The 26,176-nt window shown below is 44.1% G+C and overlaps 2 protein-coding genes across 3 annotated transcripts in view; one reads left to right on the forward strand and one right to left on the reverse strand.

Moving 5' to 3' along the window:
- On the forward strand, positions 1–22,698 carry COPB2 (COPI coat complex subunit beta 2). Of its 2 annotated transcripts, XM_004712116.2 has the most exons (22): positions 1–92; positions 2,931–3,068; positions 8,541–8,627; positions 9,037–9,163; positions 9,994–10,142; positions 10,722–10,868; positions 11,710–11,809; positions 12,401–12,543; positions 12,802–13,001; positions 14,395–14,505; positions 15,808–15,896; positions 15,978–16,084; positions 17,116–17,259; positions 17,801–17,931; positions 18,433–18,640; positions 20,008–20,118; positions 20,897–21,111; positions 21,336–21,428; positions 21,513–21,693; positions 21,837–21,905; positions 22,060–22,131; positions 22,334–22,698. In XM_004712116.2, the coding sequence occupies exons 1-22, from the start codon at positions 90–92 to the stop codon at positions 22,427–22,429; spliced, it is 2,721 nt and encodes a 906-aa protein (XP_004712173.1). In that variant the 5' UTR covers positions 1–89; the 3' UTR covers positions 22,430–22,698. The 2 variants fall into 2 exon arrangements, with proteins under 2 accessions (XP_004712173.1, XP_045143382.1); XM_045287447.1 differs by lacking the exon at positions 22,060–22,131.
- The window catches only part of MRPS22 (mitochondrial ribosomal protein S22), an 8,858-nt gene continuing 5,000 nt past the window's right edge, over positions 22,319–26,176 (reverse strand). Inside the window, exons 6-8 of the mRNA XM_045287448.1 lie at positions 24,553–24,700; positions 23,959–24,067; positions 22,319–23,352 (exon numbers count right to left, since the gene is read on the reverse strand). Of these exons, the coding sequence (XP_045143383.1) occupies positions 23,257–23,352; positions 23,959–24,067; positions 24,553–24,700 (353 nt within the window). The 3' untranslated portion in view covers positions 22,319–23,256. The remainder of the gene's footprint in view (positions 23,353–23,958; positions 24,068–24,552; positions 24,701–26,176) is intronic.

Consider the following 26,176-nt stretch of genomic DNA (forward strand, 5'->3'; position numbering starts at 1 on the left):
GGCTGCTCAGCGGGTCGGTCGGTGGCTCGCTCTCTCGGCTTCCGTGGCTGATAGCTCCCGGGGCCGCTTGGACCTGGACGGACGCAGCCATGGTAGGCCCGGGCGCCGCAGGGGGTGGGAGCGGGGTCCCGCCGGGCATGGCTGTCTCCTGGGGCTGCTGGACTGGAGCCGCAGTCAGCCGCGGCCGAATCTGGGGCGGCCACCACCCCGGCCTTGCCAGGTCGGGTTCTGGTGAGAGCCCTGGGAGCGGAACGCTGGGGCCCGGGAATCCAGGGTGGCTTGTTGAGGCAGTGCCTGCAGGACAGGAGTCGTAGACTCCCCCGGGAGCCTCGCAGAGCCTCCGGGCTGCGGTGGCATCTGTGGCCTGGAGAGTCCAAGTGTCAGGAAATGCTGAACTACGTAAGCAGCTTGGTAAAGTTCGCTCGTTCTGCCCTTCAAACGGTGACAACTCATCTGGGTTCAAGTTGGGTTTGTACCGAGTATAGTGCATGCCGACCTCACACTACAGAGGTAAATAAAGTTATGTGGAGTCAATAGGAGAGACCTAAGGATCTTAACTGAGCGATTGGCTGGTGTGCTTTGTTGCGTTTGCGGTAGTATAGTGGCTGGTGAGAATGGCAGGTCCTATAACACTTTCTTATTCTCTTTTTTTGCATGCTCTGAAGCACAGGACCAAAGGGTTTAAGCATGAAAACCGTAAAGATGAATAAATCCAAGTTCCTCATCTTGCAGTTAAATAACAAAACTTATTGTGGCGGAATCGGTTCTAGAATAGGAGCGCTTGCCATTTTAATGCGCTGTCGAACCCCTGAAGAAACTGATCAAAGTGATGGGTACTCTGAGAAAGCGGCATTGAAAACAAACCTACACAGTTGTACCTAAAATTCCATTGCAGTTTGACTCCCAGCAGTTCTCAACCTGTGGGTCGTGACCTCTTTGGGGTCAAATGACCCTTTCACAGGGATTGAATTCATAACAGTAGCAAAATTACAGTTATGAAGTAGCAACGAAAATAATTTTATGATTGGGGGTGACCGCAACACGAAGAACTGTATTAAAGGGTGGTGGCATTAGGAAGGTTGAGAACCACTGATCTAAGGTCATTGTGAGTCAGAATTGATGTGGTAGCCTCTGGCAACACACCACACAACTCACTTCCCATTCCGACAAACTGCACTTTCATGGATCTCCAGGGCAAAAGGCCCCAGGTCTCTGCATTACACCCTGTCCTTATACGATGATCTGCCCAGGTTTGATGTCTGCAATGCTTGCAGTGACACACATGTTCAGAAAAGAACCTTGGACTTGCAAAATTTAATTCCTCTTGCCATATTTGTAATGAAGAATGTATTTCCACAATGAATTATCATTTCTTTCATCTTTAGATAATTTTTCAATTTGTCATCTCACTTGCCAGAGAGTATTTATTGAGTGCCATATACTTGGCTGAAACTTTCTTAATTCCCTAATTCTCAAGTGCTGTGAGATAAAGCTATAAATAATGTTTCCTAGCGCTTGCTGTAGACCAGGCACTGCAATCAGGACTTGACATCGAATTTAATGCTATGACACTCCAAACCCAATCAAAGCAAACTCATTAGTATCAATTCAATTCTGACTGTAGCAACCTTCTAGGAGTGTAGAACTATTCCTGTGGGCTTCCGAAGCTGTAAGTCTTTATGGGAGCAGAGAGCCTCATCTTTCCCCCGTGGAGTGTTGGTGGGTTCAAACTGCAGACCTTCTGGTTAGCAGCCCAATACGTAACTCATGATACCCTAATAGCTAATAGTACTATCCTTGTTTTATATATGTTGAACCTGAAAGGGATTATAAACCTGCCCACTATTGCACATCTAAATTGAGTTGTTCAAATCTAACATTTGAATCCAGGCAGGATAACTTTCTAGGCCTGAGTTATACGTTCTGTCCTCATTCCAAAAATCATGTCAGACCATGAGCCTGACAGATTTCTACAATTTAAAAGACTTATGAGTCAAGATCTCCGGTGATGGTAGGAATATGAGTTTTGATACTGTGTAATGGACTATGTCCATAGGAGAGGGCTTCATAGAGTGTGTGGACAAATGGAATTAAGAAGTGTAAGGTAATTTTTCCATCAACTTCTTGAAGTCCCCTTGTATTTGGAGATTCTGCATAACTCAGTGAGCCAGCATTTTCTAAATGGCCAGTGAATCATGTTACAAAATTGTGCATGTGTAAAAAATACATCCAATGTAAAATTCACAGCGCTTTGTTGCTTTGATAAGGTTTCATATTGCACATTATTTAGTTGCCTGTAAGAACAGCTACTTTTCAAGTTTTGATGTAATATCAAGAATATTCACAACTAACCCAAAAGGAATACTAAAATACTGCTCTTCCAACAAATTCTGTGTGAAGCTGGGTTTTTATAAGTCAGTTGGAAGAATACATTACAACAGATTGAAGGCAGAAACAGGTATGAGAAACTAACCCTCTTCTATTTAAAAAACAACAACTGCTGCTTGTGACAAGATTTATTTTGAAAAGTATTTTTCATGAAGATATTGTTTAAGGTAACCTGTTAGGGGAATGTTTTTGTTGTTTAAAAATAATTAATACCTATTTCAACCTTTTTCAGTTTTAGCTTTTAATATGATCAGTATTAATAGCTGTATCCCCATAAACATGCTTTTGGGGACCCTCAGAATTTTTAAGAATGTAAAGGGGTCTGAGACCAAGACGTTTGAGAGCTATTGCTATAAACATTTAATTTTCGATTATTCCCATTTTTTAAAATGAAAACGATTGCTTTAAATTGAAACTGTACACAACTTTGCAAAGTAAAAATGGAATTTTTATTTACCTGCTATTACAGTATTGTTAATGTACTGTATGAGATACTGTGCTTCTTTGGCTTAGCAATGTAAGGTTTTGTTGTTCCTCCTTAGCCACTGCGACTTGACATCAAGAGAAAGCTAACTGCTCGGTCTGACCGAGTGAAGAGTGTGGACTTGCACCCTACAGAGCCGTGGATGCTGGCAAGCTTGTACAATGGCAGCGTGTGCGTGTGGAATCATGAAACCCAGGTGGGAGCTTTTAAGGACTGGTAGAAAGCAAACACTCTTCTAGATTATTTATAGTAACAAGAAGAAATAACATATCAGAGTCCAGTACCTAGACACAAACCGCTTTCTCAAATTAGTGCAAAATATTTTCAATATCGAGGAACTAACATGAACATGGAAGAAATGGTGAGCACTGTCTATGCAGTATCCAAATAACATAGCAATTCTGATGTAGGTAGGATTGGCCCTGTGAGAAATTGAGGAAACAGGCTGATAGAGAATCACTTACTCCAGCTAAAATATTTGATAATTACTTTTCCATTTGGTGAATAGTCTGACAGTTGTAGCAAGGAGATTTTTTATTTTACATTTTTTCCCAAATAGTGTTATATAGATAAATTGTTTTCAGCCGTATGGATCAGATCATATTAGAAATGTTTGTGGTCCTCTTTTGATTGTGTCCATGGGATTATGTGTCTGTATATATATGTATATTTATGTATGTGTATATCTTGTAAATAATCTGCCCTAAGTCTTAACATCATTCTTTCACCTGAGTAAATAATGTATTCTTTAAATTAGTTTATTTCCTATTGTCCACAGTCTTTATTGATCAGTTTATCTTTTTCCCCCACTACAGAATATGTAGTTGACATTATACAGAAGGAGCCATGGTGGTCCAGTGCTTAAAGGACTTGACTGCTACCTGAAGCTTGACAGGTCACAACTGTCAGCTGCTCCTAGTGGAAAGATGGGCAGTCAGCTCCCGTACAGATTTGCAGCCTTGGAAACATACAAGGGAGAGTCTGCTTTGTTCTTGGGGGCCACTCTGACTGGTGTGGGTTTGGCTTTGGTTTACCACACCTCAACATAGTTAGGCAGCTACTTAAACACCATGCTTATGTTCAAATTTAAGTCCAGCTAAAATTTACATTTGAAAACTTTATCTGAGAAAACAGGATTAGGAACCAACTCAGGAGGTAGATAAACCTGAAAGCACCCTGGAATTTGTTTATTCATCAAAATGGAGCAGTAAAGGCTGAACAAGTCCTGTCAGTGACTTGTGTACACCTCATGTCCACCACTAGATCCCAGTGTTGCTAACAGTATAGTAAGTGTGCAGTAATTACTTGTTGCACTAGTGAATAATTAGCATTCAGTTTACCCTTGAAAACTTTCAAGATTTCCATCTCCTGCAATTTCAGGTGTCTAACCTGTGAATTCCTTTTACCTTGATGCAGATAATAGGCATGCTAATAGGCATTAAAAAAAACTAATTCCCCATCTAAATATTTAGACTTTCTGATTTTTTGCCTTCAGATCTCCACCACTCCATTTACCGATCTCTTAGCTGTATTATTTCACTATGCCAAAACCAGATCCACTGCCGTCGAATGATTCCAACTTATATAGGGTTTCCAAGACGAAACCATTACGGAAGCAAGCCGCCTCATCATTCTCCCACAGAGCAGTTGGTGGTTTTGAACTACCAATCTTGCAGTAATGTCCATCACGTAGCCCGTAGTGTCACCAGGACTCCTTATCATTCGTTGTAGTATGTAGATGTACTTCCCATAGGACTTCCCTTTGGGAAATCATTGTGTACCTTAACTTTATCTGGGTCACCCTCTGCGTGTCCTTTTTTCTGTTGTACTGTCTTCGCCCTCCAACTTGCTCTCTGCTTCTCCTTTCATAATTCATCTCACTTGGTATTTTATTTCATCTCCCTCTTCTTTCCAAAACTGAAGCTCTTTGAAAACAGAGATCACACTAGTCTGATCAACACTTTGCTCCAGAGTAGGGCATGCTACCTGGCATGGTGTCTCGTTCATAGTGGATGCGCACTATGTCTTTCTTAAATGATTGCTCCATCTTTGATTCCCTTGGGTTTTTTTCTCTTAATTATCCCCAGCAGGAGTTACTAAGCATTCAAATACATTGAGAGCAAAATTCTTGGAGTGAGCCAAAAAAAGAAAGGGAAGAATGTTTTGGAAGGAAATTCAAAATACTAGAATTTAAAATAAGATATTTATGTCTTCTCAGGTGGGTGCAATAGTAAAAAAGAAAACTGTGTTAAGGTATGACACCAACTTGTTGATTAAATGACCTGAACAAATCTTTTAACCCTCTGAGTTTCAATTTACTTTTTTGAAATAAAGATGAAATGCTGCTTTCCTTACATCACAGGGCTGCAAAGATCTAATCAAGCTAGGTAAAGTTGTGTGTGTGCAACCCAAAAAGGATTAGTGAATAAGTATCAGTGAATGTTTTCTTAACTTACACTGAGCATTAGCACACATTGTAGATATGCAGCCCCCCCCATACACACACACACACACACACACACACACACACACACACACACTCTCTCTCTCTCTCTCTCTCTCTCTCTCTCTCTTTAGATTATTTAGTTTCTAGGGACATGGGGTTCATAGCTCCACCAACAACAGAGACAGAGACTGTTCCTCCTGTCAGTTGTCACACCAAGGCACTTAGACATGGTGCTGAACCATGACTGCCTGTTCGATATCTGTCTTATTTTCACTGCTCACCGGATCCTGATCCTTTTGTTGCTTCTTTATGAGCTTTTGCGCATTTTTCTACCGTGTAGCTGGCTGTTCTTTCTGACATTCTTTTGCCCTCGTTGTCTCATGATTACCTGGTAACATGGAGCTGAGGCCCTTGTTCATTCAGTCTTAGTCTTTGAAGTCTGACTTGGGAGGCAAGAGTAGACCTGCCAATTCTTTTCAGCTTTTTATTGTGAATTGAGTGAAGGTTCACAGAACAGGTCCTTAGTCTTACATTCAACAATTTATACACATTTTGTTTCCACTCATCTGTTGTGATCCCGCAATATACCATCACTTACTCCTTTATTTTCCGTGTATTTCCTGTTTCCATTCCTCCCTCTCCTAACTTTCTGAACTTTGTCATTGGTAAAATGCTGCCTTTTGATCACAGAGGTGAGTTCAGCTGCAGACCTGCAGGGTGCCTATGGGAGTCCCACTCGTCTCTCTCCACCAGTCAGCCTGGTCCGTGCTATGGTTTGGGGTTTGTTCCACATGTTTCGCCGTTCTGTCCAGGACCTTCTCATGGGATGCTTTGTAGAGCGGTTGGCAGGGGCAGGCGGACAGTAGCTCGTCCGTCTCAAGGTTGTGGAGACTGTCCCAAGATGGAGGCTCTGTACAGAAACAGTAGCTTTACGTGTGGGTATTTTTGCTTAGTAAGGGTTTTATGATTTTTGTAGGAGTACTTTTTGGTACCAGTTGTACAGTATGGAACTGATACCCTCATTCCGTCATTTTCCTCCCATTCAATTCAATTCATCACAATCAGTTTTAGAACATTTTCTTTTTTCTTGTACTCATTGTCATTGGCTCGTTGTTTTCCCCCAACCGCCCCTGCCGTGTCCCTAAGAAATTATTAGTCCATCCGCAAAAAAACATGCAAAACAAAACCCCCCAAGAATAGGAACAAAATCAGACAGAGAAAAACCTCAATAGAAAAGAAAGCAGAAAATATTTAAAAGCTGAAGCAACTTTAAAATGGGTCAAAAGGGAAATCAGATGATACGGTGTTAAATATTAGCGTAACTGCATCTGTCACAACCAACATTCCAATGTGCTTTATTGATAGCAAGACTATTCACGTCCCGGTTCAGTGGTCAGAGGGGATTCGCCAGATGCTTAATCCATTTGGGGACTCTGCAAATGGATTTTGGGATTTCACTGTCATTTACAGCCTTCTGCAAACTGGGTGTTCAGCAATGTGTTAATCATTGTGTGAATTTTTATATTTTGACCTTGACCTACTTGAAGGAACTCTAAACCACTTTGATTTCATACTTCACTAAAAAGTAACATTAGTAACGTTAGGAGGGAAGCATGTTGCCGAAGTGCACAAAAGATCCAGTCTTGTTTTTGAGTCACTGCCAGGGGTTTAATTTAAAATAGAAACAACTTTAAAATAGGAACTCTGAAACTTTTTCAAGTATCTCAGTTTTGAAGCTGTTGAAGAAAAGATGATCAGCTATTTGTTTTTTGTTTGATATTTAGCTTTTGTGTTAGGCCAGGTAGACTAGAGAAACAAATTTATAAATATGCATATTGTATAAAAAGAGCTTTATATAAAGAGTAATTGTATATTGAGAAAACATCCCAGCCTAGGCCAGATAAGGTCCATAAGTCTGATATTAGCCCATATGTTTGATACCAATCTATAAAGTCCTCTTCAGACTTGCACAACACATGCAGTGACGCCGAATGCAGCAAGATCACAGGCCAGTGGGTGGAAAGTCTTGTGGATCCAGTGGCAGTGGAAGGATCTTGGCATTGGCAGGGGTCTCCACATGGCTCCTTCAGCTCCATGGCTGTAGCGTAGCTCCATGTGTCTTGTTAACAGGAATGTCTCGCAGGGAGTGTCTGTGTAACCCCCCCTCCAGTGAGCTGTTTATCTCCGTGGCCCCTCCAACTGATGTCATCGAGCTGCGACCTGATTGACAGGCTAGATTCCATCCCTTCACTCTTAATAGTCTCAAATTGACACTAGATTCTGTAACTGCCACAGCTTTAATGTGTTATAGTCTGACAGTATTTTAAAATTCAAAGTGATCTCACGCTAGCCACGGTATTGAACAGCCTTACTATGAGGCAAAGACCATTGTAATCTTGATTATACACTTGGCCAGTTGACCACCAATAGACGCGACCTGAATTTGTTCTGGGTGCAAGTGTCTCTTACTGGTTCCATGACAGAAATTTCTTCCCTGGCTTTTTGAATGTTGATGGGGATCTTTTCCTTCTTATGCATTATTTGTATTTTTGTCTTTATACTATTGTGATTTTATCTTTACCACCTTAGGGTGATTTTGTTTTTTATTGTTTTCTGTTGGGTCTCCCAGCTGTGAAGCATTGGAGGTGTGGATACAGAATGATAATAGCTGGCTGATGCAAGGGGACATAGGGATACAGGGGTGAGGGCTGTGTGATCTCGGGAGTAAATAATGAAGGAGGGAGCACTAAAATGGATTGTGATTGTACAACTCATTTTAAAGGCGAGGTAGCCATGGGTGGGGTTTGCAGGGGGGGTGCTCTAAAATTGATGTGGTAATATATGATTTTCCTCATAATTGAAATATTGAATTATAAACGATGTAAATTGTAAAATATTGATATGTAAACTATTTGTCAATAAAACTGTTGGAAAAAACTGGAAAAAAAATAGATATGTGCAGTTATACGCATGGGATAAAATATATGAGACCCTTGCAATTTGAGATGAAAATAATCATTTTCTCTCTTCTGCATGGTCTGGATATTGGGAAAAAGACTGAAAAATTGAAAAAATAAATAAATCTAGCAAATTACTACTAACAGCAACGAAAAAAATCAAAGTGATCTGAATAACTGAACACTTTCATTGTGTTAGAGTAGTTTCCCAGCTATTTTCTAATACGTGTATATCAAAGGTCTCTGTTCTTGTTGAATTTTTAAGACTCTGGTGAAGACGTTCGAAGTGTGTGACCTTCCTGTTCGGGCTGCGAAGTTTGTTGCAAGGAAGAATTGGGTTGTGACAGGAGCGGTAAGTGATTACATGAACCTCCTTCCGTTCCGAATTGGCCACAATGGTATCACTCAGACGTCCTCAAACGACGGCCCGCCGAGGACATTTATCTGGCCCACCGGGTGTTTTTGCCCCGTTTTGTTTTTTACTTCAAAATAAGATACGTGCAGTGTGCATTGGAATTTGTTCATAGTTTTTTTTAAACTATAGTCCGGCCCTCCAACGGGTCTGAGGGACAGTGAACTGGCCCCCTGTTTAAAAAGTTTGAGGACCCCTGGTATAAATGAATTGCAGAAATTTAATTCCTAATTTTTAAAAAATTGACACAATATTTTGAAGCACGGCCTTCGTTCCTTGAGTGTATAACGTAGCTTTCGTACTATTGATGTCAGGACAGTGATGATAGTGTGAACTCTTTCATTCCTAGGATGACATGCAGATTAGAGTGTTCAATTACAATACTCTGGAGAGAGTTCACATGTTTGAAGCACACTCCGACTACATTCGCTGCATCGCTGTTCACCCAACCCAGCCTTTCATTCTAACCAGCAGCGGTAAGAGCTGAGCCCTTCTTGATGTGCATCGCTCTGTGGGTAATTCAGTTTCATTTGGGGCTACATGCTACCATTTTACAGCCATTAAAAGCTGTTCTGATTCCAGGCAGCCTCTAAACTACTTAAATCCATTGGCATGCAGTGTAGGCACTGCCTTCCTCTGTGTTTTAATGAAATATCATCTGGTACCTGGGACTTGTATAGCAATTGCTGAGATTCCAGTAGAGAAGGCCTTGAGGCCTAGATGCTTAATCATCTGGACACAAAGCTCATTTGCATGCTGCTGAGCGAGCGTTGGCCTGGTCAGTTTTGTCTTTAGATTCAACGAGTTTGCTCCTTGCTAGTGGGTAGAAATCGGGAGCCCGTTAGAAGGCCAATTAAGACAAGTGGTACTGAGTCCATAAAAGGCCTTTCCAGCACCTTCAGATTTGAGATTGAGAAGGGACTAAGGTGTGTGGTGACCGCCTGGCTGCTGACACGTACGTGATTGTCCTGCAGTCGCTAGCATCATCGCGCAGTCACTGCACTCTCACCCCACCTGGCCAGGCCTTTTGTCATGCTTTAGTCTCAGAGTTAAGTGTTTCTTACAGTTTGCTGCTAGCGTGCCATTTAGTTTATCTTCGCTTGTCTCCAGAGAGTTACATTCCTTTTTTAAGATAAATAAGGACTTGGAAAAAATCTATTCAGTTCTCATTCATTTCTGTGAGTCTCAGGATGTATAATTTAATATTGGTAGGTTCCTGCCTTAAAAGACACAAGAACTTAGGGTATCAGTTCTGAAAGGAAAGGAACAGACATTGCAACTAACTCGAGCCTATCTCTTGGCCTAGATGACATGCTCATTAAGCTGTGGGACTGGGATAAAAAATGGTCGTGTTCACAAGTGTTCGAAGGGCACACCCATTACGTCATGCAGATTGTGATCAACCCCAAAGACAACAATCAGTTCGCCAGTGCTTCCCTGGACAGGACCATCAAGGTAAGACCGTGGTCCACTGTTTGTGACAGTGATGATTACAGTGGAGGGAAGCGGTCAGTGCCTTACTACTGGCTGCCCAGAAAGTTATTCCTGTCACCAGTGAATTTTGAAATAGAAAGAGATCTTCTCACTTTAATTCAAAGGGTCATATTCTACTTCAAAAAAAAACTGTGTGGCAATTGTAGCCCATAATGAAAGTAATTTTCCACGTGAATATGCTGTCAGATATTTTAAGCCTCTGGAAACCCAGAATAAAAAAATAGACTTGTTGCCTATAAATGTAATGCTGTTGAGTCGATTCCAACTCATAGTGACCCTCTAGGAGAGTAGATCTGCCCTGTGGGTTTCTGAGACTAACTCTTACCAGGAGTAGAAAGCAGTTGGTGGTTTCGAACTACTGACCTGCGTAATCACCAGGGCTCCCTCCCGTTTGTTGTATAGAGTTGATGTTAGTTGAGACCGACTCAACAGCACCTAACAGCAAAGTCACACGTGGCATTGACTTGGTGTGCAGACATGCACGCATGTGTCAGGAGAGACCGGGCCCAGACTGACTCGCAGGTGCTCTGCTCTCTGAAGGTGTGGCAGCTGGGCTCTTCGTCGCCAAACTTCACTCTGGAAGGACATGAGAAAGGCGTGAATTGCATTGATTACTATAGCGGTGGCGACAAACCCTACCTCATTTCAGGGGCAGATGACCGGCTTGTTAAAATATGGGACTACCAGGTACAGCTTTTCTATGACCTCGCTTGCCACATGTCAGGTATGGTTGCCACCATGGCTCACGGGAGAGTTCCGCTTCGGCGTGCTGATCTCCAGGCAGCAGCATATCCGAAGGCCGCGGTATGTCCATCTAAACGGCAGTTCCTCGCTTTTCACGCTGATTAAAATAAATGGAATCACGATTTTAAATTGAATGCCAGGGTATGATTTTTCACTTAAGAGTCATTTAAATCAATTCTGACTTCCAATATTCTCATTGGCAAAACATTTATATTTGGTACCAGCAAATCAGTGGTTAACCTTGTGACATAGCCAGGGTACATGTCATTTTGCCGCCTAAAACTTTTATAAACCTAGTTACCAACTAGTTACTGTGCTATTTTATGGCTTAAGGTTTTCTTTTGTTTTTGCCTCTCAGATGGGAATATTTCCTCAAGCAGTTAATTAAATGAAGTGTACAAAAACAGTTTTAGTTTATAGTTTATTAAAATTTGTGCTTAAATCCAGAACACAAATATTAAAGGCTAAAGGAATACTGTTCTACATAGACCACAGAGAGTAGGTGCTGATTTTGAGGGGAAATTCATTGTCCTAGGAATACAGGGAATAGTACTTGTATGAAAACCAAAATCTTCCAGTATGTTTTTTTTTCTCTGCATGTGATTGTTACATTTGAATTTGCTTGTATGCTGCCTGGATAGTTAGGGAAAATGTTCACAGGCATAGCAAGAACACTTTTTTTTCTGTGCTTCCATATGGTGTCATTTATAGTGTGCCTGTGCACTGGGACGATTAAGGATGGCTTGCCTATGTTTCTCTAAGAAAAGATGTTTTCTGCACACAGAATAAAACATGCGTGCAGACCCTCGAGGGCCATGCCCAAAATGTGTCTTGTGCCAGTTTTCATCCTGAGTTGCCAATCATCATCACAGGTTCAGAAGATGGTAAGTGAGAATCCCCCCACCACTCTTTTGCTTGTAAATATTAAATGGATTTTAAAGCCAGGAAGTGCCCTTGCCTTGTAGCTGGAGGCTTCTGAGAATTGTGTTAGACTTCAGCTATCGAATCAGTTAAAGAGGCATCACCATCCAACTGTGCTTCCATCCGTCACCTAAATTGGAGGACACCAGCTATGGTAGAGAAGAAGTAAGAAGGAATGTGCTTTGGCAGCAGATTCCACCCCTGCTACTCTGTGGAGGTGGATCTAGCAGATTATGAAACAACTAATATCCATTCATAGGCATGGAGGCGGGGCTCCCATGAGAAGAGACCTGGTGCCCGCTGGGCCTTCAGCCCCGATCCTGTTAGCAGCTCACACATAAAGTCACATTTCTTAGGTTCTGTTTCTCATACTTTCCCCTAGGTTTCTTTATGTTGCTTTATAAATCACTTATCATTGACATAATTAAAAAAAATTGGTCCACAAGCTGCCAGGAAGTATTTCCTATTTGAAGAAAGACTTGCCCGCAGCTGTTTCCCCTGACAGTTCCCTGGACCTTCAAACAAAAAGGGAACATTCTCGTTGTTCTTTTTAGGGACCGTGCGTATTTGGCATTCAAGCACCTACCGTCTTGAGAGCACACTCAACTACGGAATGGAAAGAGTATGGTGTGTGGCCAGTCTGAGAGGGTCGAACAATGTCGCTTTGGGCTACGATGAAGGGAGCATCATTGTGAAGGTAAGGTCTAGAGTTCCCCTGCCGAGCTAAGTAGGTGGACCGAGGGGAAGCAGTTTTCCTGCAGCAGTATCGTTGTTTCTGAGACAGCGGTTTTGTTAAACGGGCACTTCTTCCTTTAACACTCGAGCGCCAGTGCTGCAGATTTAAAATGGACAAGGAAATAGAATCTCTCGGTGAACTGGAACAAGAGAGTGTCTGTTTTGTTGAGGTTTTCTCTGCTTTCCTTTTCATTGCTAAGAGCCATTGTCATTCTTCCAGCTTGGCCGGGAAGAACCTGCCATGTCCATGGATGCCAATGGGAAGATCATTTGGGCCAAGCATTCAGAAGTCCAGCAGGCCAACCTGAAAGCAATGGGGGATGCTGAAATTAAGGATGGGGAAAGATTGCCGCTGGCAGTGAAGGATATGGGTAGTTGTGAGATATACCCTCAGACTATTCAGCACAACCCTAACGGACGGTAAGTGATCATAGTGGTCTCTCTCTGAGTGCCTGTGGATGTGAGAGCAGAGGGTCCTCTCCAGGGCATGTGCCACCACTGTCCTGTGGGAGCCACCCAAGAAGCCTTCACACAGCTGCTACAGGCAGCCACGCCAGCTGATGGAGCCGGCAGGTCCCATCTGCCCTCTGGCCTTTCCTGTGCCACCCAGTTCTGAACAGTTACGTCATCTCATGATTACTCCAGTTCCCAGGGTTTGTGTGCCCCTTTGAGTGCGGACAAGCACCGTGTCTTACCCTAAGACTCAGTAGGTGCCACTTACATCCTGATGGACTGGTTGCTCTTCAGGTACCAGTTGTCTCTTGAAAAAAGCCTGGCTAGTAACTCTGCTGCTTATTTGGAATTTAAACTTTCAATTCTGTGTCATCTCTTAAGGCTTATTAATCACTGAACTAGCTGCTTTGGACTCACTCATTGCCATCGAGGCGATGCCCTGTGAGTGTCTGAGACTGTACTGTTTTCAGGAGTAGAAAGCCCTCTCAGCCTGCTGGTGGTTTTGGACTGCTGACCTTGTGCATCACAGCCCAGCTTGTAAACATTATGCCACCAAGGCTCTAGCGCGGGGAGTTTAAACTGGGTAGCTACAGAGATTCTTTTACAGGTCAGAGCCTAACACTACCCTAATTGCTTAAAAAGACTGATACCTAGTCCAAGAGTTGGTACCCATAATCATTCTGATGGAGTTGCTTTATGAGGATTAGGAATACATCGTGTAGTCCTCCTTAAATCAAGGCCTTTCTTTGCCGTGAATGTTACCTCAGCAGTCCTTTGGGAACAGCCATTCAGTATTCTAAATGGCAGTTGAGCTGGTTGATGTGTTTTGAGAAATTTTTACTTGTGTGTACATGATATTATTTAAATATGATGCTTTAAGTATTTAACTGTTAATATATCCTGCTTATTTTGATAAATTTTAAAACTAATAAAACTTTTACTTCCTTGAATGACCAGCTTTAAAATGAAGGTTGTCTTACATAGCAAGATAGTGCCTTCCACTCAGGTAGATGGAATGAACAGACTGGTAGCCCAGCTGATGCTCAACCAATCCCAGTTGAGAGATTGGAGTACACGTCCCACCTCATCCGCAATCTGCAGCCTCCCCAGTCTTGACATGTTCCTAAGAGAAGACCATTGCAATAGCAGTAACCCCATCTCCGTAGCTTGCTTTGGGTTTGATTGGCAGAAATATTTTTCAAGCTCTGCTTTCAGAGACATGTATAGTGTAAAAAGTCTTCGATTTGGTTAAATTGTAACCCTCAACGGCAACAGCATTGGTTACCAGATCAGGGGAAGCTTTGGTTCTTGGCTTCTGCATGTCTGTAGCTCCCTGTACTCCCGTCTGACTCATTGCTAGGTTTGTTGTGGTGTGCGGCGATGGCGAGTACATCATCTACACAGCAATGGCCCTGAGAAACAAGAGCTTCGGATCTGCCCAGGAGTTTGCTTGGGCCCACGATTCTTCAGAGTAAGTTTCCCTCGGTGATTCCCAGCTCGCCCTGACTGCCACCAGGTGATCTGTGTTCAAGTGCCCTAATGGGGATCCGCCTGGCTCAGCCGGGGCTTCAGGGCTCCATGTAAAGACTGCCCTCTCTGGGCCGCCTGTGGGAAGGGTGGAGTTGGGGCAGCGATCTGCCCCCTGGCCGTCTTTGTCCTCTCGGTATTTAGTATGAATCTGGCAGACCAGAGCTGACCTCATAATCCCACTAAACCAAGACCCGCCACCCACGCGGCCTGGTGATTATGGGCTTATAAGGAAGAGCAGTCCTCAAACGCGGTCCTTAGCAGGCCCTCCCGGTGACTTTATTTCCCTCATGCTGGTACCTGAAGATGTGGCTGCCCCTGTGGAAGCTGGTGGGAGACGTGCTGTGCCCAGTCAGACCGCACGGAATCTTTGTTCAAGCTCACTTCTCTGTTTGGTGATGCCTACCCCACACCCCCCACATCCACACAAACACCTATTTCTCAAAAAAATAAATTCCTGTCTGAATTATAATGTTCATAAAATATTTTCTCTGAAAAGAAAATCATTTACTGAATTATTATATTAGAAAGTCACTGCTCTGGTTCCATTGAGTCCTGCGTGAGCAAGGACTAAACACCAGTCCTGGTGTTCTTGGGCCATGCAACTGAACGGCCCCAAACTGCACGTCACCTTCCCTGCTGGTTTGCTTTTCCCAGCCACTGCACTTGCCCTGCCCCCAGGAGGGCAGCTTCAGCCCTCGTATTGCACTGTAAAACGAACACATCTGTTTGTTACATTTTAAGCAGTAAGATTTACTGAGAGATCAGGAGTGATTTTGATGTTTTCATCAGTATCCTACGTACACTCATACATACACAATTTTATATACTTGTTGATCTGAAGCAACATTCCAGCTCATGAATTGCTTGCCCTCTAAACTGAGCTATGCATCATTATCAGCGGGGGGCTACCCCTCTAAACTGAGTAGGGGTTATGCCTCAGAATCAACTGGGGGTAGCCAATTCTAATTTTTTGTTCCACTGTCTGCATTACCACATGAGATTGCAGGTATTTCCAGGTTCTAAACCATTATAGAAGCTCAAGCAATCTGCAATAGTGTGAAATCGGATCACTTTTCTTCCAACTCCAAGCTCACTTGTATCTCCTGGGAAAAGAACATACTAGGGAATCTGCTAATCTTCAATTTTATAGTTTTGTCAAAATACTTTTAAGATATTTCTGACATTTGGTGGAAGTATGGTTTCGTTTGTAATGTCCTTTGTTTGCCTTCCTCTTCTCCCGCAGATATGCAATAAGAGAGAGCAACAGTGTTGTAAAAATATTTAAGAACTTTAAAGAAAAGAAATCATTTAAACCAGATTTTGGAGCAGAAAGTGAGTATGTTTATGCACAGTGCAGATGTCAGCGCTTTGTTGAGCTCAGAAACACCTGAACACCCCTTTCTGTCCTTTTAGGTATCTATGGAGGCTTCCTACTGGGGGTCCGGTCTGTAAATGGCTTAGCCTTCTACGACTGGGACAACACAGAGCTCATACGCAGAATTGAAATTCAGCCCAAACACGTGCGTTTTCCCTCCTTTGTTCTTTTCAAACATGTGGCTTTGTGGGTCCCTATGGCCAAGGAATGTTCTGTGCCCTGCTGTCCCTGTTACATTGTGTCAGACACGTTGCCACCTACTCGGGGAAGCTGGAAAAAGAGCACTGTACTGTGGTATTTGAACATGACAGACACTGAAGTGTTTCTGAAGCATGCAGTTATACAAAGGCCAGGTGCTCTTCATGTCTTAGATAATCTTTGACAAAGAAAATAATCAGGGACTCGACATGGTCAGGCCTAGGAAGCTCCCACACTGTTCAGAAAGTCTTTTCATACGCTTCCTGAGGCTGGCTGTTTAAACGGGAGGAGAATGTTTCCAGTGATGGAAAGCTCCTCTCATAGCTGCCTGCTGCTTTGTCTGACAGCTTCATTTCCAGGAGATTCTCGTTGGAGACAAACCAGCCCCTGCAGAGCTCACACCCCTTGGTCCTGCATCTTCCTTCGAGTGCAGGCATTCTCTGCGGGCGAGATGCGCTGGGCAGGGGGCTCACATTGGTTCTTGAGTGGAGGTTGAAAAACATTTACCCTTCTTATGTGTAAAGTACAGATGTATATGTGTCTTGTGTGTACAGACGTTGTATATATAGACACACACATAGATGCACATGATACAGAGTGGTGGTATTTACGTTTCCTAGGGACGAGGTACAGCTGGGGAGACGATGTGTAGGCTCCTTTGGGAGGTGATAATGAAAAGGAATTGGGAAAGAGTATTCTTCAGTAACTGGAAGTGACACCTGTTCCACTGACCGACAGCTTATCCAGGCTGCCTGCGTCGTCGTCCCCCCCCCACCCCCCCGCAGTCTTCACATCCCCAGGCCAAATGCAAGTGCCTGCGGCGCCTAGATGCACATAGTAGCCACTACCTGGAGCTGTTAAGCACATACCAATGATCTTATTCCAAGAAGTCAGCTCTTGTAAGAAAAACATATAACCCCATGTTGCCACCCAGAAATCTCCAATCCCTTGCCTGTGTTCTTGTTGACTGTGCTGCAGATTTTCTGGTCTGATTCCGGGGAGCTGGTGTGTATTGCCACCGAGGAATCCTTTTTCATCCTGAAGTATCTGTCGGAAAAAGTCCTAGCCGCACAGGAGACGCACGAAGGGGTCACTGAAGACGGCATTGAAGATGCCTTTGAGGTAACGGCGGCGGCAGCAGTGCAGTTTGGCTTTGTTTTCACATGATTCATAATCTTAGAACAGAACTCCACAGATTGCAACGTTTGATTATGAATTCAGTCCGGGAAGCTAAGCCTTTAAGGAGAACTTTTGGTGAAAAGGGAACATTAACATCTTAACTCAAAGATCAGACTTTAAAAGCATATATGCTTAAAAGAACTTTTTGCTTTCACTTTAGGAGATCTCTGTTCAGATACTGAGATCTGGTAGTCCAAGATTTTCCATCGAGTCCCCTCCATTGTGGTGATGGCCTGCATGCATTTTTGAAATTGTGTTACTAAAGGTTCACGGGTATAAGGGGCCTCAACTGTGCCCCAGCTGTGAGATTTCACATTATAAATGCTTGTCTGGAAATTTGTTCTTACATGAAGAAGAACATTTTTTTTTCTTGAAGTAGAATTTTACTTTCCCTACCTTCCCTTCCTATCTTGTTTATATTCAGCTTTAGTTTCTGGCTGATTCACTGGTATGGATTTTTATTTATCTTGTTTTATTTTTGCAGGTTCTTGGTGAGATTCAAGAAATTGTGAAAACGGGGCTGTGGGTCGGCGACTGCTTCATTTACACCAGTTCTGTCAACAGACTAAATTACTACGTGGGAGGGGAGATTGTCACTATTGCTCACTTGGACAGGTAGCTGAGTCATCTTGCTTTCCTCTCCAGTCTCATGAATTTAAAAGCATACTGTTCAAACCAGCCCTTGCTGGCTTGCAGCACGAGGACACACAACCACACTCATGACCAACTGAGTCAATTCTGACTCACGATGAGCCTGGAGGACAGAGCAAACTGCCTCTGGGGGTTTCCGAAACTGTAGCTCTGCAGGAGTAGAAAGCCTCGTGTTTCTCTTAAGGAGCAGCTGGTTGGTTTGAGCTGCTGACCTTGCCATTATCAACCCAACGTATAACCCACCACGCCACCAGGGCTCCTTATAACAAGAGTAGAGTAGAGCCTGATTTTTCCATGTTGAAAATTTTAGTAGATGGACTATTATTAGTAAAATTAAATCAACCAAATGGGAAGTTTGATCAATAGGCGCAGAGATACCTATCATTCAGTATTCAGCGGGAGGGTGTATGTGCTTGTTCTCAAGATTTGGGCTCAGTTCTGAATTGGTTTCTGTTTTTATTGTAGGACCATGTATCTCCTGGGCTATATTCCAAAAGACAATCGGCTCTATCTGGGGGATAAAGAACTGAACATTGTCAGCTACTCCCTGCTGGTTTCTGTGCTGGAGTACCAGACGGCCGTCATGCGGAGGGACTTCAGCATGGCTGATAAGGTCCTCCCTACCATTCCTAAAGAACAGAGGACCAGGGTTGCGCACTTTTTGGAAAAGCAAGTAAGAGAAGTTTTTCTTCACTTTTAAAACTAATAATAATGTAAAACAATATTAGTATGGGTTTGGAAAGCTTTCTGTAATTGCCAGTCCTTTGCTTGTGCAGTGGAAGTCCTCTAAGTTTCCTTTAGGTGTATTGGTCTGGATGGACCAGAGAAACAAGTCTGTGAGACTCATGTATTCATTAAGGAAACATCCCAGTCCAGATCAAGTCCATAAGTCTGATATTACCTCATATGTCAATACCAGTCCATAAATTCCTCTTTAGACTCACACAGCCATGCGATACCGTCAAAGGCAAAAAGATCACAGGCCAGTGGGTGGGAAGTCTTGTGGATCCAGTGGCGTGGAAGCATCTCAGCGCTGGCAGGGGTCTCCATGTGCTCCTTCAGGTCCAGGGCTCTAGCGTAACTCCATTTGTCTTGTCGCAGGAATGTCTCACAGGGAGTGTGTGTGTCCCTCCTTCAGCGAGCTCTTTATCTCCTTAGTGCCTCCTAATGAGGTCATCAAGCTGGGACCTGATTGACAGGCTAAACTCCACCCCTTCACTCTGAATCCTCGCAAATTGACTACAGATTATATAACTACCTCATTAGGGTTCTTCCCAAGGGGGTGTTTATACCTGCCCACCCGTTTTACAGGTGCCAGATGTTGTCGCTGCTGTCTCCTTTCCCTTTCTGTGTGTCCTTGGGAATTTATGCCTTTAAACACCAAAAAAATCCCCTTTGGTGTCATTTCAGGGGACTTGCAGGGAGGGAAAGTAAATGTGTGTTAAGTTCACCGCATCTCATCCTGTTTCTGAAGCATTTCATGAATCTTCCATCCTCCATTCTTGGATTGCATAACTCAAACTCTCTGCCATCATGCTGATTCCAGCTCACAGTAACCCTGTAGGACAGAATAGATCTGGTCCTGGGAATTTCCTAACTGTAACTCTTTACAGGAGCAGAAAGCTTCCTTTCTCCCAAGAAGTAGCTGGTGGTTTCAAACTGCCAACCTTATGATTAATAGCCTAAAGGATAACCTATGCCACAAGGGCTCCTTATATTTTGATCCAAACCAAACTTACCAACTAGTCAGTGCCAACTCTTAGTGACCCTACAGGTGCCCCTGGGATGGTCCCAAGACTGGACCTCTTTTACAGGAGCAGAGCAGTCATCTTTCACAGCTATGTCAGTGCTAGTAAAGAAAGTGCTCAACTGAGTCCTCGTGCTGCTTCATGCGGGGCTCCTGGATGAGTGGGAGGCGGACAGCTTGCTTCAGCTGGGAAGTCCAATTTTAAATGCAGACAGAGCTAGGGCTGAAGCCAGGCAGAACTTGCACCACACTGTAAACATAAATATGTATAAATGTCTCTTAAATCTGTTTAGGGCTTCAAGCAGCAAGCTCTTACCGTGTCCACGGACCCTGAACATCGCTTTGAGCTTGCTCTTCAGCTTGGAGAGTTAAAAATTGCCTATCAGTTGGCAGTGGAAGCAGAGGTGCGTATTCATTCATGATTTTCCCTAAGTGGCGCAAAGGTTGCTAGGCACTTTTGTGTATTTGGTTAAGTTTTCTGAAATGCAGTTAGTGACACATTTGGTGAGGTTATTGCCTTTTTCACACATGAATGCGAATCTTTGCTTCAATGAATTCTGTTGAGATGGCCTGAGCACTCATTTGTTTAAGGAAACTGTTCTCTGCTCCTGAGACCTCCCTTGGCCTAGAAGGAAAGCTGAGACTAGTACCACAAGGCAGTGTGGGAGCTGATGCGCTGAGACTGGATGCAGCAGAAATCTGAGAACATCCAAACTTATCACAGCAGGTTTTCACCAAGGAGTCCAACGCCATTTTTATCATCCTGTGTCTTGAGGGATTTTAATTATGGCTCCAGTCTCATGTTACTGCTAAGTTCATTTCAACTGGACAAAATTAATTTTAGGTGTATTAAAATACAGTGTATGTAGCATTTTAGTTGATTTCTGAGAGGCTACCCGTGACAGGTGATATTAAATATTTAGGAACATGAACAAGTTTCTACACTTTTCAAAGAGTAGTATTAAGTTGCTTATTGAAATAATTACTAAGACCTCAATTTAGATGGTTATACTTCAATTCACTCTACAAAGTAAAAATCCATTGGGTTGATGATTATACATCATTAAAAATTATTTTGTGTTGGAATTTATTTTATGTGAATATAGTAATGCTAAGGTTGACAGAATTAGGTGGCAATATCAGTATTTTCAAATATTCTGAACTTGGAAACTGTCTTTACAGTCAGAACAGAAGTGGAAGCAGCTGGCTGAGCTTGCCATCAGTAAGTGTCAGTTTGGCCTCGCCCAGGAGTGTCTGCACCACGCCCAGGACTACGGGGGCCTGTTGCTCTTGGCCACTGCCTCTGGGAATGCTGGCATGGTGAACAAGCTGGCAGAGGGCGCAGAGAGAGACGGCAAGAACAATGTGGCATTCATGAGCTACTTCCTACAGGGCAAGTACGTATTCATCCAGAGTCTACAAGGTATTTGTAAAGTATTTAAAAGCAATCCCAGGTTGAGAATGGATTTTGAAGAAGAATCAACCCTGGAGAGGAGGAGGAAGGGGGGTGGGGGTTGTCTGTCATTGACTTAGCCATGTCTAAAGTCACATTTCTTAAATATGTTAAGTGCCACCATTAGTGTTTATTCTTGGTCACACAGTTCTTATTGTTAATCTGTAGGCTTGATGCTTGCCTAGAACTCTTGATCAGAACCGGACGACTGCCAGAAGCTGCCTTCCTGGCCCGAACTTACCTCCCCAGTCAGGTTTCAAGGTACAGCTTTTCACTTTAGGGAGCAGAGTTTCCTTTAAGAACAGAGCACACCTACTTCACCTCTCCTTGGTTTCATACATGCAGGGTAGTGCAACTCTGGAGAGAGGGTCTCTCAAAAGTCAATCAGAAAGCTGCAGAATCCCTTGCTGATCCAACAGAGTACGAGAACCTCTTCCCTGGACTGAAAGAAGCCTTTGTGGTTGAAAAATGGGTGAAAGAAACGCACTCTGATCTGTGGCCCGCCAAGAAGTACCCACTAGTCACGGTGAGAGGCCAGGCCAGGCTTCAGTCAGCCAAGAGTGCTTTCTGCCCTCTGGGTTTGAACTGAATGAAAAGAATTCTTGTTGGGCTAAGAGTCACCATCAGGGCAAATTTACAGATTAACTGTGGTTTACAAATATTTGACAGCCTAATGAAGAAAGAAATGTTATGGAAGAGGCCAAAGGGTTTCAGCCCTCAAAACCTGCAGCCCCACAGGTCAGTAGAATACTGCATGTGAACTTCACGCTGTCACTGATGTATGGATTTTTAGTCCCACTTCCAAACCCTGATCTTGCATCCACTGGGTGGGACATTTCCAATTGCTGAACAAAATTCCCATGGCTCCATCTGTGTCCACTTGGACTTTCAGGAAGTTGATGGGAAGCCTGCCTCTCCTACTCCAGTGATAGTGGCCTCCCACCCTCCCAACAAAGAAGAACAGGTAGGTCGCACACCAGACCCAAACCTCCTGTAGGACGGCACTCGGCCGCTCCCCGCTTCCTCATGGCAGGGCACCCACCTCCAGCCTAGCTCGGCCACAGCTCCAGAGCAGGGGGAACACGTCAGTTCTCATTCTGGATTTCCAGACTGGTAATAGAGGTAATACTTAAATACAGCACTCCATTGTCCTCTTTTCCTTGCAGAGTTTATTTGAACTGGAAGTAGATTCGGATAATTTGGACTTGGAAGATCTTGACACAACTGATATCAACCTGGATGAAGAGATTTTGTGTGATTGAACGTAGTGTTCCCCACACCTGACGAACAATGTATTACCACCTTGATCTTGACCTGGCCACAGTGCATTGGACTATGACCTATGACAAATGCCTCAGATTTTCGCACGTAGCAGCTGTGGAGCGCTGGGCGCGGAGTGCCCTCCTCGTGTACCGGGGTTCCTCGCGCAGCTTCTGAATCCCCACATTTCCCTGCTTAACTAAAGCAGACGTGGGCTCTGATTTTTTTCATACTCTCATGCCATCTTGTCTCATAAAATCTTTTGAATTAATGAAGGTGCTCTGCTTCTTTTCTGAATGATGAAAATAGGTTTTGGTTTTAATATGAAACACACTGATTTCGGCTACTGAGTCAGAGAGACACCTCACTGCAGCCAGGATCAGCCGAGACTCTTTCCTTTGTACCATCATCACGTCCATCTGTCTGTCTGAGGACTGACACCCATGCTGCCGTTCTCCAAGCCTCAGCCTCTGCAGCATGGCTGCCGTGGGTTCCAACAGCAGGCCCCGCGTTAGCCCAAAGCTCCCCACTCCTGGAACCAGTACGGACGGCCAGCTGCCGCCGCGCCATCCACACCCCTTACTGGCCGGATTGGCAGCACAGTTATCGAACAGGAGAAATCCACACCTAGGCCCACGGTGTATTTTCCAGTCTGTGAAAGGGGTAAAGTAACCCATTCTCTTTGTATTTCTTTAGGAGATCTATCCAGAATTTAGAATTAAACTGTACACATCAGTACCTTTTCTTATGGACATTTATAAGCATTTGGTTCAAGATTAACAAAGAGAAATCTTAATAGGAATTAATAAAATTTTCTTTTAAAATGTTTTTATGAAGCTGTGGAATGGCTAACGAATGCATCTTGATAAGCCTGCAGTGTTAATTCTAAATATGCTCCATTCTGTGCTTCTGTTTTTGCAAAAACCTGTAAAATTAAAAAAAAAAAAAGAAAGAAAGAAAAATCATTAAAGCAACAGAATGTAGACTACTTGTATAGTTTTCAACCTTGAGACATTTCTGTAATTTTAGCAAAGAAAAGTTTGTTTTTAAATCTTAAAACTTATTACAGTATTTAATTTTTCCTATTAAGAAGTATATGAGACAGAGGAAAAGAGGACCCAACTCAGCTCGAAGCATGCCAATTCAGTCTCTGTAGGGCAGATTAGAACTGCCCGTTAAGTTTCTGAGACCGCATGCCTTTATGGAAGCAAAAAGCCTCAAAACTCGCTGCCATTGGGCAAATTCTGACTCATCCCAACCCCATAGGACAAGAGAACTGTCCCTTTGGGTTTCTGAGGCTGTAAGCATGGAAGCAAAAAGCCTCAAAACTCGCTGCCATTGGGCAAATTCTGACTCATTCCAACCCCATAGGACAAGAGAACTGTCCCTTTGGGTTTCTGAGGCTGTAAGCATGGGAGCCAAAAGCCGCCTTGGAGCTGCTGATCTTGCCTAACCAATGCCAACAGTGCCCATTTCTGCATTCTCCCCAACTCAAATTACTGCCAGTCAGTACAGAGAAAAGACCCTTTACCTTAACTAAGTTTATTCCCTCAGCAGCCTGCTCTTTGGCCTCTTGAGCTGACTGGCCACCTGGATGGACCATGTGATACAGCTGGACCAGGCTGGCAGCGTCATCAACCCTGTGGAGAAAGGCTATTTAGTAATAGCGGTTTTCTTCACATGCAGCAGTCTTAGCACAACCTATTACTTCCCTAATAAGCCCCTTAACTGGGAGTATTGCTGTGAGTTCTGTGTAGCCACTGCAGAGAATTGTGGAACCAGCATAGGGGGAGAGTGGTGGGGAACAAGGGCTGGTGTGAGGAAGGAACATGGAGACAGGGCTGGCTGTTGCCAAGAAGGCCCCCAAGGTGGTGAGAGACTTCCCCGTGCGGGCCACTGATCGCAATTCTCTGGAAGCCTAAAGAAGCAGTCTTTCAAGGGCTCTAGCCCCGGGAAGGCAACCCAAAGGCCAAGGTGAGAAAAGTAGGCTCTGCAGCTGGAGAGGAGCACAGAATGTGCCAGCTTCAGTTTCCGCCAGAAAACGCACCGCTTTCCCTGAGAAGGAGCCTGCTGATTTGCTGGCACTAATCCAAGAATGGCTCTTCCTTACTAGGGTCATACTTACAAATCTCTCTGGATCTGGTCAACCAGCAGGCCATCAATCTTTTTTTTATTGACAAAATACCAAGCCATCCCGCCAAAGTGCCTTGTTGAACGTAAAAGGTCATATTTTCCATGTTTATCTATATCTTCGTAGGTTTGATGATGAACCTATCCACACAAAATGCAACGGTTCGGAAATGAGAATAAAAAAGTGGGCATCATGCTTCAATACAGACATACTATCAGAGAGCTGCCCTAGAAAGTACCCATATAATTGGGTCTGCTCCTGGCTGCCTCCACTATCATTAGTCAACAGCGCCCAATCACAGCACAAGACACCTGCAGTGGGAAGGAGGGCCCTATCAAGAAAGAAGAGTCTATGGAAAGGATGGCCAGTCTGCTCTTCCCCCGTGGAAAGGGAGAGTGGCCTGAAGCAAGTCAGGCCAAACACTTATTAATGGTTACTTTCAGCCACCGAGCACTGTTACTAAGCACCTGTCATACACATAACGGCCCCCTGCCATTGAGTCGGTTCACAGCTCAGGTAGCGCTGTCATCAAGCATTAGACTTCTAACCCCAAGGATGGCCGCTGAAACTGGGAGAAAGATGAGACTGACTGTGCCCAACAAGACTTAGAGCCCCAGAAACCTATGCAGGGTCACTGAGAATCAACTCGATGGCCATGGGCTTAGACTGGCTTGGTTAGAAGACAGAATAGAATTAGAGCATGGGGCTCTAGTATTGCAGACTTTAAGAAACCAGACTGCCATATCTTTCTCCCCCTAAGCAGCTGGTGGGTTTGAACTGCCAACCTTGAACCAGTGCACCACCAGGGTTCCTTTCATACATAGACGACTGGAAACAAGGATTACTGACCACTCCTTCCCTCCATTCCAACCAACCAACCAACCAACCAACCATCCCATTCCATCTCAGTAACTGATAAACCAAACCCAAAAGCCCACTGCCATCAAGTTAATTCCGACTAACAGAACAGAACTGCCACCTTGGGTTTCCAAAACTAAAGCTTTATGGGAGCAGACAGCCTCACCTTTCTCCCACAGCGGCTGGTGGATATGAACGGCTGATTTTTGGTTAGCAGTTGAGCACTTAACCCCTGTCCTTCACTTCTCCTTCCAGGTGTTCTTCCTAAAGAAGGACTGCTCAGGGCACTCCTCTGTTACAAAGCTTTCCGAGGTCTGAGGAGGGAAGCCCAGGTTTCTCAGCCCATCGGAAGTCACCTGTGACATGGCCCAATCCACTCTTCCAGCTTCATTCATCTGCACCCGCCTGTGTACACTGCATAGACTAGCCAACAGGACCACTGGCCATTTCTCAAGCATACTGCTACTTCCTGCCTGCTGCACGCACTCACTGGTCTTTCTGTTTGAAAACCTCTCCTCACCCAGCTCCACCTGCCATGATGTTCTCTGCCCTTCGAGAACCCTCTCAGGGCCCCTACAAAGACTGTCGCCCTAAGAGCACTCTGGAACCCCCCCCCCCTTCTTAGCACTTTACCATTCCCGGCCCACAGTGACAATCACCTCAACGCCCTCCCCCCAAGCATTTCCGACGGCAAGCTTTCAAACGGCACAGCACGTCCCACTCCTCTCCATCGCAACCCTACCCTACCCAACCGAGCACG

Source organism: Echinops telfairi, unplaced genomic scaffold (genome assembly GCF_000313985.2).
Source record: "Echinops telfairi isolate 266 unplaced genomic scaffold, ASM31398v2 ScPeMD7_16;HRSCAF=60, whole genome shotgun sequence".
Classification (NCBI taxonomy): domain Eukaryota; kingdom Metazoa; phylum Chordata; class Mammalia; order Afrosoricida; family Tenrecidae; genus Echinops; species Echinops telfairi.